This window comes from Dermacentor albipictus, chromosome 6 (assembly GCF_038994185.2).
Source record: "Dermacentor albipictus isolate Rhodes 1998 colony chromosome 6, USDA_Dalb.pri_finalv2, whole genome shotgun sequence".
Taxonomy (NCBI): domain Eukaryota; kingdom Metazoa; phylum Arthropoda; class Arachnida; order Ixodida; family Ixodidae; genus Dermacentor; species Dermacentor albipictus.
The window spans coordinates 131,200,396-131,213,731 of record NC_091826.1 but is presented as its reverse complement, the minus strand read 5'-3'; the positions used below and the strand labels follow the sequence as shown (position 1 = coordinate 131,213,731).

Genomic DNA, 13,336 nt, shown 5'->3' with positions numbered 1-13,336 from the left:
TTGGATTTTGACTGAAGAAAGATGTGAAGGCACAACGACTAAAGAAGAGCGCAGGATGAACTTCCCGGTCGCCTTCTTCCTCTCGTGGTTTTCCTCAAATACAATCTGCTTCTTTTTCGCGCTATTTCTAGTATGTGGCTAGGTTGGTTTGTGTGCTATCTCGATTGTCAGCTAAATTTTAGATTTTTTTTCAAGTGAGAATGATAGTGTTCTGTACATCACGTGCAGAAATAAATTACGGCTTGTTGGGCTTCATTGCAGATGATGCCACATGTTATAGGCAAGCGTGTCCTGCAATGAATGTCGCATCGCCCAACGCACAATTGAGCTGCACAGGTGACAGATAATACTATTAGCGACCAGCACGAGCGACACCCTGCTTCGAGAACCCGTAAACGCTTTCTTTACATTTTGACCACTCGCAAAATCGTACATTCAATTCTGATGAAAATACAACGTTTCTTAGGGCACGTCTACCAGGCCTCACAGCCGCACATACCTGTCTTTATCTTCAGTTTCTATAAATTGACTGGAGCCTGGTAGCTAAAAATGGGAGGACACCTTTGTGGTGACACCTTAAATTAGTCACTAAACACCTACACATAGGCGCCTTAGAAATATGAGTTTTAGGGCTGTTCCACATGCTCGTGCTAGCGAAGATGAATGTAAAATGGCTAACAGAGCATGTCTACACAGGAGACAGTGGAATGGCAATGTCGGCAGACTTGAAGCAAAAAAAAATGTCGTTAATGCGATGCAAACTCAATTCGCACGTACTGATGTGCAACAGAGAGTTCATTAGCTATTGACGGCTCGAAATAAAATGCATATCGTCCTATATCTCTCGTTGTGAATCAAGGCGTTGTTTGCTAAAGCCGAGCAATCCACATGAGAGAGTGGACGTGACAACGCTGCAACACAAGGAGCAAAAATTGGCATTAAGGCGTTCCCAACTGAAGTTCGACATACGAATGTGAAGCAGAGCATTCATAAGCTATGTACAGCTCGAAATAAAATGCATATTGTTCGATATTTAATGCTGCGAATCAAGGCGTCGTCTTACCGAAAAATGTTTCCCGTTTCAATATTCTCTTATCTTGCACATCATCATCATCGTCGTCGTCGGCGGCGGTGGCGGCGGTGGCAGCGGCGGCAGGGAAAATGCCTCTCTGATACTTCTCCAACTACCCCGATCATTTACTAATTGTGGCCACGTTCTCCCTGCAAACTTGTTAATCTCATCCGTCCACCTAACTTTCTGTCACCCCCTGCTACGCTTCCCTTCCCTTGGAATCCACTCCGTAACTCTTAATGACCATCGGGGACCTTCCGTCATTACATGTCCTGGCAATGCTCAATTTTTCTTGATTTCAGCTAAGATATCGTTAACTCGCGTTTGTTCCCTCACCCAATCTGCTCTTTTCTTATCCCTTAACGTTACACCCATCATTCTTCTTTCCATAGCTCGTTGCGTCGTGCTCAATTTAAGTAGAACCTTTTTCGTAAGCCTCCAGGTTTCTTCCCCATAGGTGAGTACTCGTTATACACAGCTGTTATACGCTTTTCTGTTCAGGTTTAACGGAAACCTGATGTTCATGATCTGAGAATGCCTGCCAAACGCACCCCAGCCCATTCTTATTCTTCTGATTATTTCAGCCTCATGATCCGGATCCGCGGTCACTATCTCTCCTAAGTAGATGTATTCCTTTACCAATTCCAGTACCTCGCTACCTACCGTAAACTCCTGTTTTCTTCCGAGACTGTTAAATATTACTTGAGTTGTCTGCAGATTAATATTTAGACCCACTCTTCTGGTTTGCTTCTCCAGGTCAGTGAGCATGCATTGCAGTTAGTCCCCTGAGTTACTAAGCAAGGCTATATCATCAGAGAATTGCAAGTTACAAAGGTATTCTCCATTAACTCTTATCCCCAATTTTTCCCCATCCAGGTCTCTGAATACCTCCTATAAACACGCTATGAATAGCATTGCAGAGATCGTATCTGTTCGCCTGACGCCTTTAGTTATTGGGATTTGGTTGCTTTCTTTGTGGAGGACTACGGTGACTGTGGAGCCGCTATAGATATCTTTCAGTATTTGTACATACGGCTCATCTACACCCTGATTCCGTAATGCCTCCATGACTGCTGACGTTTCGACAGAATCAAACGGTTTCTCGTAATCAATGAAAGCTATATATAAGGGTTGGTTATATTCCGCACATTTCTCCATCACCTGATTGATAGTGTGAATATGATCTATTGTTGAGTAGCCTTTACGAAATCCTGCCTGGTCCTTTGCTTGACGGAAGTCTAAGCTGTTCCTGATTCTATTTGCGACTACCTTAGTAAATAGTTTGTAGGCAACGGACAGTAAGCTGATCGGTGTATAATTTTTCAAGTCTTTGGCGTCTTCTTTCTTATGGATTAGGATTATGTTAGCGTTCTTCCAAGATTCCGGTACGCTTGAGGTCATGAGGCATTGCGTATACAGGGTGGCCAGTTTCTCTAGAACAATCTGTCCACCATCCTTCAACAAACCTGCTGTTAACTGATCCTCTCCAGCTGCCTTCCCGCTTTGCATGGCTCTCAAGGCTTTCTTTATTTCTTCCGGCGTTACTAGTGGGATTTCAAATTCCTCTAGACTCTTCTCTCTACCATTATCGTCGTGGGTGCCACTAGTACTGTACAGATCTCTATAGAACTGCTCAGCCACTTGAACTATCTATATTAGTAATGATATTGCCGGCTTTGTCTCTTAACCCCTAGATCTGCTTTTTGCCTATTCCTAGTTTCTTCTTGACTGCTTTTAGGCTTCCTCCGTTCCTGAGAGCATGTTCAAGTCTGTCCATATTATACTTCCTTATGTCAGCTGTCTTCGCCTGTTGATTAACATCGAAAGTTCTGTCAGTTCTATTCTAGCTGTAGGGTTAGAGGCTTTCATACACTGGCGTTTCTTGATCAGATCTTTCGTCTGCTGCGATAGCTTACTGGTATCCTGTCTGACGGAGTTGCCACCTAATTCTATTGGACACTCCTTAATGATGCCCAGAAGATTGTCGTTCATATCTTGAAAACTATGTTCATCTTCCTGAGTTAAAGCCGAAGACCTGTTCTGTAGCTTGATGCGGAATTCCTCTATTTTCCCTCTTACCGCTAACTCATTGATCGGCTTCTTATGCACCGGTTTCTTCCGTTCCCTCTTCAAATCTAGGCTAATTCGAGTTCTTACCATCCTATGGTCACTGCAGCGCACCTTGCCGAGCACGTACACGTCTTGTATGATGCCTGGGTTAGCGCAGAGTATAAAGTGTACTTCATTTCTAGTCTCACCGTTCGCGCTGCTCCACGTTCACTTTCGGCTATCCCACTTCCGGAAGAAGGTATTCATTATCCGCATATTATTCTGTTCTGCAAACTCTACTAATAACTCTCCTCTGCTATTCCTAGAGCCTATGCCATATTACCCCACTGACTTGTCTCCAGCCTGCTTCTTGCCTACTCTGGGATTGAAGTTGCCCACCAGTATAGTATATTTTGTTTTGAATTCCCTCATCTCCGATTCCACGTCTTCATAGAAGCTTTCGACTTCCTGGTCATTATGACTGGATGCAGGGCCATAGGCCTGTACGACTTTGAATTTGTACCTCTTATTAAGTTCCACAACAAGGCATGCCACCCTCTCGTTAATGTCATAAAGCTGCTGTATGTTACCAGCTATACCCTTATTAATCAGGAATCCGGCTCCTTGTTCTCGTCTCTCCGCTAAGCCGCGGTAGCAGAGGACGTCACGCTTTTAAGCACTGTAAATGCTGCTTTTGGCCTCGTAACTTCACTGAGCCCTATTATATCCCGTTTACTGCCCTCTACTTCCTCCAATAGCACTGCTAGACTCGCCTCACTAGATAATGTTCTAGCTTTAAACGTTGCGAGGTTCAGATTCCAATGGCGGCCTGTCCCGAGCAAGGGATCCTAGCACCCTCTGCTGCCTCGCAGGTCTGACAGCCGCCGTGGTCAGTTGCTTCGCAGCTGCTGGGGACTGAGGGCCGGGGTTTGGTCGTTGTATTCGTATAGGAGGTTGTTGTCGCCAAGTACTGCACCAGGGTGGCCAATCCTGCTCTGGTGAGGGAGTGCCTTACTGGTTCTGGTCACCGGGATCAGGGCACGTTCCAGGCCGGTTTATGCAATTTTATCAACACGCTGTTATTTTTTTTAATCCCGTGGAAAATTGCGCGTCACCGGGATTCGAACCACGGTCCTCTTTGCACGCGAGGCGGATGCTGTACCTCTATGCCACCGCTGCGGCACCTACGCAACCGCTGCGGAACTTATCTCGCACACTTGCATGTAAAGGATTACGGAATATTTTAAACGAATACATATTGAGAGGCGTTGCGCGTAAGGTGTGGGTTTGGCTCTTCCGCAGTGCCTGTGTTACGAGGTATTCATCATCAGATTGAATGCTCCGTTCGTCATCCCGAATTCAGAGTATAGACAGAAGCATCAACCCGCCATACGGATACGGGGTAGCCTACTACGAGGGAAATGGAGAGAGCATGTATGCCGTTTGCCACATACCAGGAAAAGCGCAGGTGCTAAATGTGCCGTTTAGCTACTGTAGGCTTGAAACTTGCATCAATTTGTCGTGCGGAAAGCTCGTGCGTCTTGTGTACTGGCAGCTATACGACGGCTTAAGATGATTTAAACAGGAGATTCCGTCAGAAGATGAGAAACAGCTGTGTAAACTTTGATATTTACACTTCTATTACCAATCCTGAATAAAATTTCGCAGGACTGGCTAGTCTTACGACAGCGCAGTGAAATACAAAATGACTTCGTAATCCAGCATTGATGATGCGGGCCATGCGACGTTTAAAGAAGGCAAGGAACGCAGCGTCACGATTGCCTTCCTAGCCCTTTTTTCACGCTGCTCGCATCGGGAATGGCACGCCAAGACGTCCAGCAAACAGTTCGCGGTAACTCTGCAAAGGAGACACGTTGCCGGCCTTACGTTACAGACGCGGAGCCGCTTGTCATGAGTGCTGCGACTTGCGCCACGAAGACTGCAATCCTTCCATTTGCGCGCGCAGCCAACGATCCCACGCGTGCGCCGCCTACGCCACCCGCTACTCATTCGACGACTGTTAAGAGGACCGTGAAAATCACCACTCCGAGGAAGACCACTACGACGCGGAAACGTGAGCAACCTTTGTCACTCTATAGAACGACTTGATAACGTTGAGTGTAACTTCTATTACTTATGGCAATGTTTCTGTCCGCCCAAATCTTCACACTGTATTAAATATTAGATTATGAAAGCAAATGGATGGTGTTGTACAATGTACTACACCAAGTCATCAGTATTAATGGAAGCAAATTTTTTACAATTAACATTAAGGCCATGCGATGGTGCTTTTTGCAGGGCTCATTCTTTCAGCAAGGAGGGCACTAGATGGCACTAGATGGCCGAGTAGTCATCGCAGTCCACCCAGTAGTGAACGAAGACGGAATAATTACCAATTTAATTATTTTTGAGGGCTAACGCGGCAATGCCAGTATTGAAAGAGGGCGCCGCTGGAGACTAAATCATATTATGGGGTTAAGAAAAAAAAAACGCCATGTGTCGTTGATATACAGGGACAGAAATTTCCCTTTTGTCGCCAGTGAAAAACACAACTTACGGACGAAAACCTCCACATATTTGGGCCCAGTTCCTTAATTATGAAAGCACACAAAATTTCGTCACGCGAATGAAGAGAGGTATTATACCAAAAGCTGTATTCCTCGATTATTAACAGTTTTCTATTTTGATAGGGTGATAAAAATCAGCAAAATGGTACCTATTATGCAAGTTTTTTGCAAAAAACTTTTCTTCCAGCAAGAGCCTAACACATGGAAGAGGCAAGTTTTCGGGAACAGAGCAATGCGCTAAAATATTTTAAGGCAGATTTATTGCGCAGCAATCAACGGCGATGAAGAACTTGCAAACAAATACTGTTACTTCGGGTGTTTAGCCACCAACTGAAGACTAGGGTGCTTCTATTAAAGCTATGACAAGCACTGCATAGATAATGAAACACATTGCCAAATTTCAGAAGGGGCAGAGACTTCGAGACTGCCTGATAAGCTTGAGAACAAGGACCACGCAAAGAACCATGAAACGAAGAATGCTAGGCATAACGTTAAGAGACACAATGATAGCCGTTTGGATCAGAGAGCAAACGCGTGTAGCCGATATTCTTATTGACATTAAGAGAAAAAAAATGGAGCTGGGCAGGTCATGTAATGCTCAGGTTTGGTAACTGTCGGACGATTAGACTTACAGAATCGGTACCAAGAGAAGGGAAGTGCAGTAGAGGACGGCCGAAGACTAAGTAGGGCAACGAAATTGGCGGGTGCTGTTTGGAATCGGTCGGCGCAGGACAGGGGCAATGGGAGATCGCAGGGAGATGCCTTAGCCCTGCAGTGGACATAAAATCGGCTGATGATGATGGTGTTGAAGAGTGAGAAAACGCTCTTTAAGTAAATATTGCACAAAGATAGAAAAAATGAAATTTCCTTTTAGAGATCTCCGAATTTGAACTGAACATCTTCCCTGCAATGTCTCTTGGTGCCTAAGAAACAAAAAAGCATAAATGCTAGCGTACCTGCATCAATGGAAGGCTGATTATTGCATCGGTCGCCATGAGACGCCTCAATGAAACTGTAATACTGAATGTATTTAGCCGCACGTTGCTTTTCACTGTCGGCCTACTTGCCGCTCACGCGGTACTCGTAAGTGCGTCGATACCGATTTGTTCAGGATATTTGATTGCCTGCACTGAAGGAGTCCGAATTTCCAAGGGTATAAAAACTAACAAAAATATTTATGGCTATATGATGGACAATAGACTATTTTAAAAATTTTATGAGTAATGTTATAACTCACAAGCTGAATTAACGCCCTGCCAGTGTATGAATAGCTTCATAGTTTCGAATTTTTTTCAGGATCCCTAACGAAGGGACGAAGAAAGACAATACCTGGGCGCAGACTAACAAGTTTTCATTTGAACGAACCAATATACTGAACATTTCTTTAGATCCAGAAAGGTCGCAACCTAAAGCTGAACCTGGCAACGTTTAACACATGAATCACTCGATTAAAGCTCACTTCGCAAGGATCTTTGAGGATTTATCAGGCGTTTTTTGTGATATCATTGTCCTTAGTGAGGCAAGAGCCGGTGAGCCTTATACAGTACTATTTACTAACGGCAGCGTACTCTGCTAAAGAAGTGTTCCAGATAATGGAGAATATAAGGAACACGTTTTCTTATCCATGAAGACACAGAGGGCAGCATCGATGATTTCTGCAGCATTCAAGAGAGGGATGATGATAGATTATGGGGTTTTACGTGCCAAAACCACTTTATAATTATGAGGCACGCCGTAGTGGAGGACTCCGGAAATTTTGACCACCTGGGGGTCTTTAACGTGCACCTAAATCTAAGTACACGGGTGTTTTCGCATTTCGCCCCCATCGAAATGCGGCCGCCGTGGCCGGGATTCGATCCCGCGACCTCGTGCTCAGCAGCCTAACACCATAGCCACTGAGCCACCACGGCGGGTATTCAAGAGAGGGTATCCTCCATCACAACAAAGCTAAATAGGAGATACAATTGAAAAGTAGTACAAGCCTATTCTCCATTTTCCGTACGTGATGATGAAGAAATAGAACACGTTTATCAAGATAATGAATTAGCAATCCGAAAGGGGCAAGCTTAGTATAGTGCAGTCACGGGCGACTTCAATGGAAAAGTGTGGAAAAAGCAGACTCTATAAAAAACGATTGTCAGTTACGGAAATAGTTCTTCTTCTTCTTTATAGATACTGTCAGGCCTTTCTCTAGGGCCATTACAGGAGTGGTGAAAATAAATAAATAAAACAAGCGATGTCAACCCAGCTGATTCAGCCAGGGCGTACAATACATCTGAATACAATGTACAAAAAAGAAATTGCATTGTATATACATTGTAATAGAGCAAGCAGAAAAGCCAATCAATATCCCTTGAGGCATGCAAAAGAAGAACATACACAGATAATAACAAAATCATAAAATCAGATGATTCACAAAGTCAGATAATTAACCCACCGCGCTCTCGGAATAATTAACGGCATGCAAATTACTCAGAAAATTATTAAGAGGCAGACTGAACTACGAAATCGGGAAGCATGTTCCACACTTTTATCGTTCTGGGAAAGAAGCTATATTTAAATGTGTAATTACGGGTTACAGGAGGAGGAATACCCATGCTGTGGCGATGTCTAGAAGATTCATTGGTATACATTTCAAAATAGTTCGTCGCATTAATTTTTATTTCATTATGGATAATAAGGAACTGGAACCTCAGCCTATCATACTTAGACCATAATTCCAAAATTGGAAATATTTGAAAGCTGACATAGTTTTGAAGGGGAGTGAATTCGACCGTATTTGTTGAAGATGAATCGAGAAGCTAACCTCTGAATCCTTTCCAGTCTCTTACGGTTTTTCTCTGTTTAAGGACCCCAGGCCATTTTCGCGTACTCAATGATTGGTCTGACCACTGTTCTATGAGCCAAGTTTTTAACTTCAGAGGTTGCTCTGTGTAAATTTCGCCTTAGGCCCCAAAGCGCATTATTCGCCTTCTTACTTACTTCCTCTACATGTCTATTCCAGCTTAAGTTACTTCGAAATAATATTCCCAAATATATGTGCTCAGCTTGTTGCCATGTATACTATAAGGAAATTTCCGGATCTTCTATTTTTCTTGTAATTGACATGCTTACTGATATAATTGGATTTACAACCATTTGCCAGTCAGAACACCATTTCATAATGTTTTCAAGGTTGCATTGCAATTTAATTTGGTCACTGGAAGATTCTATATTATTATAAACAACACAGTCGTTAGCGAATAGTCTTATTGAAACAGAAATGTGGTGTTTCAGGACATTAATGCAAATAAGAAATAGAAGAGGTCCTAGGACACTTCCCTGAGGTACTCCAGATAACACCGGTTGAAGACTGGACCTATGCGCGTTTATTTGAACGTACTGCTGACCAGTGGGGTGGCCAGAAATTTCGTTCAGGGGGGGGGGGGGGGCTCACGTTAGAGCTCGGCCTCTTGCTTAAGAGGAAACATTAGGTTGGATGCTCCTATCTAAATACATGTAGAAGGATAATTCGTTGTTCTTGGCAACCCCTGCACCAAATTTGACGAGGTTTGTTGTTTAAAAGAAAAACTTAGATTCTAGTGAGTGTTTGTTACGAATTTTCAATTTAGGTCGTCAATATTTTATTGAAAAGTGGCAAAAATCGAAAATTTTCAGAAAACGAAAATTTTCAAAGAACAACCGCGATATCTGTTCTCGATGCAGAGCTATTATTTCTAAACTTCGTGTTTTTATATTTGTCAAACTTTCGAATTTTTCAAAAAATATTTAAACAAAGTTCAGGCCCTAAATTGGAATCCGCTTCCAACAGACACTCGAATTAACTTACTCTCTCAAATGCAACAAATTCCATCCACTCAGGAGTTATCTCAGAAAAGTGTTTCAGCATTTTACATGTATCTGAATAGGCCGCGTCGGAGTTGGGCCCGAGATAAAGCTTCCTCTTAAACAATTTGCCTAGGGATCAAATACACAAATAATAACTACATTGCCATTGCCAAAGATGCTGCAAACGAATTCTTGAAGGTTACGCACTGTCAATACAAGTAAAATGTGTATTTTTTGATAAAAGAATGTACTCGTATGTGCCAAAAATAGTGCCCTACATAACTGATGTCAATGCTTCTATGCTTTTTGTCTATTTAATAAGTAAAGAAAATATCACACGAACATTAGAACTACATCAGTTCCAAGCCAGCAAAGCAGTGCATGCCGCTGATATGAAAAATGCAAAGGCTATGAAATGAACAAGTTGAGGACAAATACTTTAATGAAACTTTGTCATTCAAGGTCCTTGTTTACATTCTTGTACATATGCAACGGCCAGTGGAAACTCTCAATGACGCTGGCATTTGTTCCAATGTAGCAGCAGCTGTCACCGGTCGTGTATCGTGAGTGACTGCAAAGAAATTATAGTCGCAACAGAGAGCACGTATAACAAGCAGGAGTTCTGCAGAATATACGAGGGCGAGTCAAATGAATGTGAGCCAATGCGAATATGTTACAAACGAGGCACTTTTATTAAAAGTAGCCTCCATGAGCATTTAGACATTTGTCCCATTGACTAACGAGTCGTGTAATTACCGTCTCATAAAGATCTTTGGGTTGCTGCTTCAAAACTTCTGCAACTGGCTTTCACGTCATCGTCCAAGACGAATCTGGTTCACTTGAGCTGTTTTTTCGGTTGCCCCAAAATGTGGAAGTCGCAAGGCGACAGGTCTGAGCTGTATGGCGGATCTTGCAGCGTTTCCCGCTTGAACTTCGCCAGTTTTGTATTAACCGCATCAGCGACGTCGGGACGGGCATTGTCGTGGATCAAGACGATCTCATTCGTCAATTTTCCACGTAATTTGTTCTTCATTGCGACACGCAGCCGATCCGGCGTTTCACAATATTGGAAACAATTGATAGTCTCTCAAGATTTAGCAAATTCTATCATAATGGCCCCTGACGATCAAAAAATAAATGTCAACGACTCCTTTCCGGCGGAAATGACGGCCTTTGTTTTCTTTGGGGGTGGTGAATTCGAATGTTTCCATTGCAAGCTTAGCCGTTGTGTTTCAGGCTCGTAGTAGGGGCATGATGGTTCGTCTCTGATCACAATTGCAGACAAGAAATCGTCGCCCTTATTGTGATGCCGGATCAGATGGGTGAAGGCAGCGCCGATTTTCTCCGTATTCTGGCGGTGGTTCAAAATCTTGCGCATCCATTGCGCACACAAGAGCCGATGACTGAGATGTTCATGAATTATGGCGTGAACTGTGACTGATGCTCACACACTCTGCCAGTTCATCGATGCTTATCCTCCGTTCTTGTCTCATCAGCTCATCAACCTTAGCACTTTTGTTAGGGGTGGTTGCACGATGGTTTGGGCCCGGTCTGGGATTGTTTTTGCAACTTTCACGTCCTTCTTTGAACCATTTGTTCCAACGCTTCACAGTGGCCAATGAAATGCAATGTTCAGTGTACACGGCAGCCATACGGTGACTAATTTCTTTCTGGGAAACACTTTCAGCTGTCAAAAAATTCATGCCACCACGCTGCTCAACTTCTGGAGCGTCCATTACGGCTCGAAACCATGTTCAACCCAGTGTATGATAGCATTAAAGAACATTCATCCTCCCACTTGCGCGTCGCTTTTGCAAATTAGAGATCCCTGTGTGCTACGCGCAGGCCTTGTAGATAATGAATACAACCATAATTGCGCGGGGTGGGTAGGCTCACTTTCTTTATACTCGCCCTCGTACATTAGAAATGCGAAGATACAATGGAATATGCAAATTCGAAGATACTGCTTGATAAAGGGAAAAAAAGTGGCACTGGAAACAAGTTCAATGCACGTATACACAAAACCTCGCAACAAGATACCTAAACATGCGCACATGTAAGTCTCCAATAAATGTACGTATCTAAGAAAAAGTCATGGTATATAATGCGTCCAACAAGGCAAATAAACATGTTGCGCAATCACAGATTCACAGAATCCTAGATCTCACCCCCCATCCATCCTCTTCCCCCGATGTATCGCGCGCGACGGAAGGCGGCGCTCTTGCTCCTCCCTTTTCTCCCTTGCGCACACAAGACTGAGCCACCATCATCGGCTCACCCATTCCCCCCCCACCCCCATGCGCTTTCAGTCGCACATACAGCATGCACCGCGGGGTCACGATGTTATCGCACTTGGACTTTATGCGGAACATAAGGGCGACGGCGACGGCAGGAATGCGCCTAGAGCGTCGATATAATTACTATTGCAATAATAAGAGTATCCGGCAACTGAAGTGCCCGATGGCCCATTACTTTCCGCAAAAGAAGTAACAAAATAGGAATTTCACCATGCGACAATTCGCTGCACCGCAAGAATCCTTTTTTTTCCTATTGTGAGGCGGGGGCAACGTAATAAAAAAAAACGCAAAGTATGTTGGTCACAATCGAATGCCTACTGTGGGCAACTAATGTGGCTATTAAAGGAATATCGAAGAAAACACAGGACGCTTGGTCCACCAAGAACCATGCGCACACTGCTCGGTATCCTACACCGGTGAGACAAGACTTTCTGGAGAGGTTGCGCTCAAGCGAACGCGGTGCAATCTGTCGAGTCCCCACCTTGATGGCAGCTAGCGACCATTGTTTCTTTTTCTCGTCCACTAGCTAGAAAGCGTCCAAAGCTCTGCCAGGCGAAAATTCACTCGGCCAGACAAAATCGAACGCGCACTGAAGTGCGCCGTGCGGTGGTCGGGACAACACGAGAAAAACGCATGCGCTCTGGCTGGCTCTGGCAGCCCGCTGGTAGGGGTGCGAGAACAAAGGAATTGATGAGGCTCAATGTGTCCTCGCGAATAAAAGTCAAAGTAGAAAAAATAAATAAGAACGTAGTTACCTTGGCTGGCTTTAGTGTCTTCACTAGATGCTTTCGCGCAGGTGAAAAAAATGTTCATATTTTTTTATTCGACATGACGGTACGAATGAACCACCACAACGCTTCGTCTCACCGGGGCTCGCTGCGGGCTTTGTCAACTTGTTTGATATTGTGTTGAATTGGCTTGTCTCGTTGTATGACCCGATGTACGACTTTCGAAAAGTCAATGCCCCTTTGGCGTCAAATATTTATGGGATCATTATGGGAGCGGAACTTAAAGTTCCGCAATTGAAAATCTAAAGCCCACGTTTGGAAATGTCAGTGCACCTTTCACATCAATAGTTTATAAGAACTTTATACCCATAAAGTATCGTAATTGACATCCATGCGCGCCGTAAATTCTATGATAGAGTGTACGATTCCGCGGCCTCCGCGAGACCGCGGCGAGCCCGTTCGCCATCAAAACGTCCTTGAAACTTTGTGCTCAGATGGGGCTGCTTGCGTTAAGCGACTCCCGGTGCATGGGCGTTGCCGCGAAATACAGCCCGAGTTCGCAATTTTCGCGGTGAGATGGCTTTTCGAGCGTGAAAAAGATGTTCTAGACAATATCCAGGATGATTTCCGGCGCCGGTGGTTGCTTTGGCCGGCGGTTCATGGGCAGCACGAAAAAATTTCGGGGGGGGGGCGGGGCTGAAGGCCCATAAGCGCCCCCCCCCCCACGTGGCTACGCCCCTGCTGCTGACGGCACTGTAAGTACGAGGTAAACCACTTTGTGAGGTGGAATTCCAG

The 13,336-nt window shown here is 44.3% G+C and overlaps 1 protein-coding gene across 1 annotated transcript in view; it reads left to right on the top strand.

Annotated features, from left to right (window-relative positions):
- Positions 1 to 13,336, top strand: part of LOC135918612 (uncharacterized) — a 400,339-nt gene that overhangs the window by 35,800 nt on the left and 351,203 nt on the right. The window contains exon 4 of the mRNA XM_070521094.1: positions 5,088 to 5,195. Within this exon, the coding sequence (XP_070377195.1) occupies positions 5,088 to 5,195 (108 nt within the window). The remainder of the gene's footprint in view (positions 1 to 5,087; positions 5,196 to 13,336) is intronic.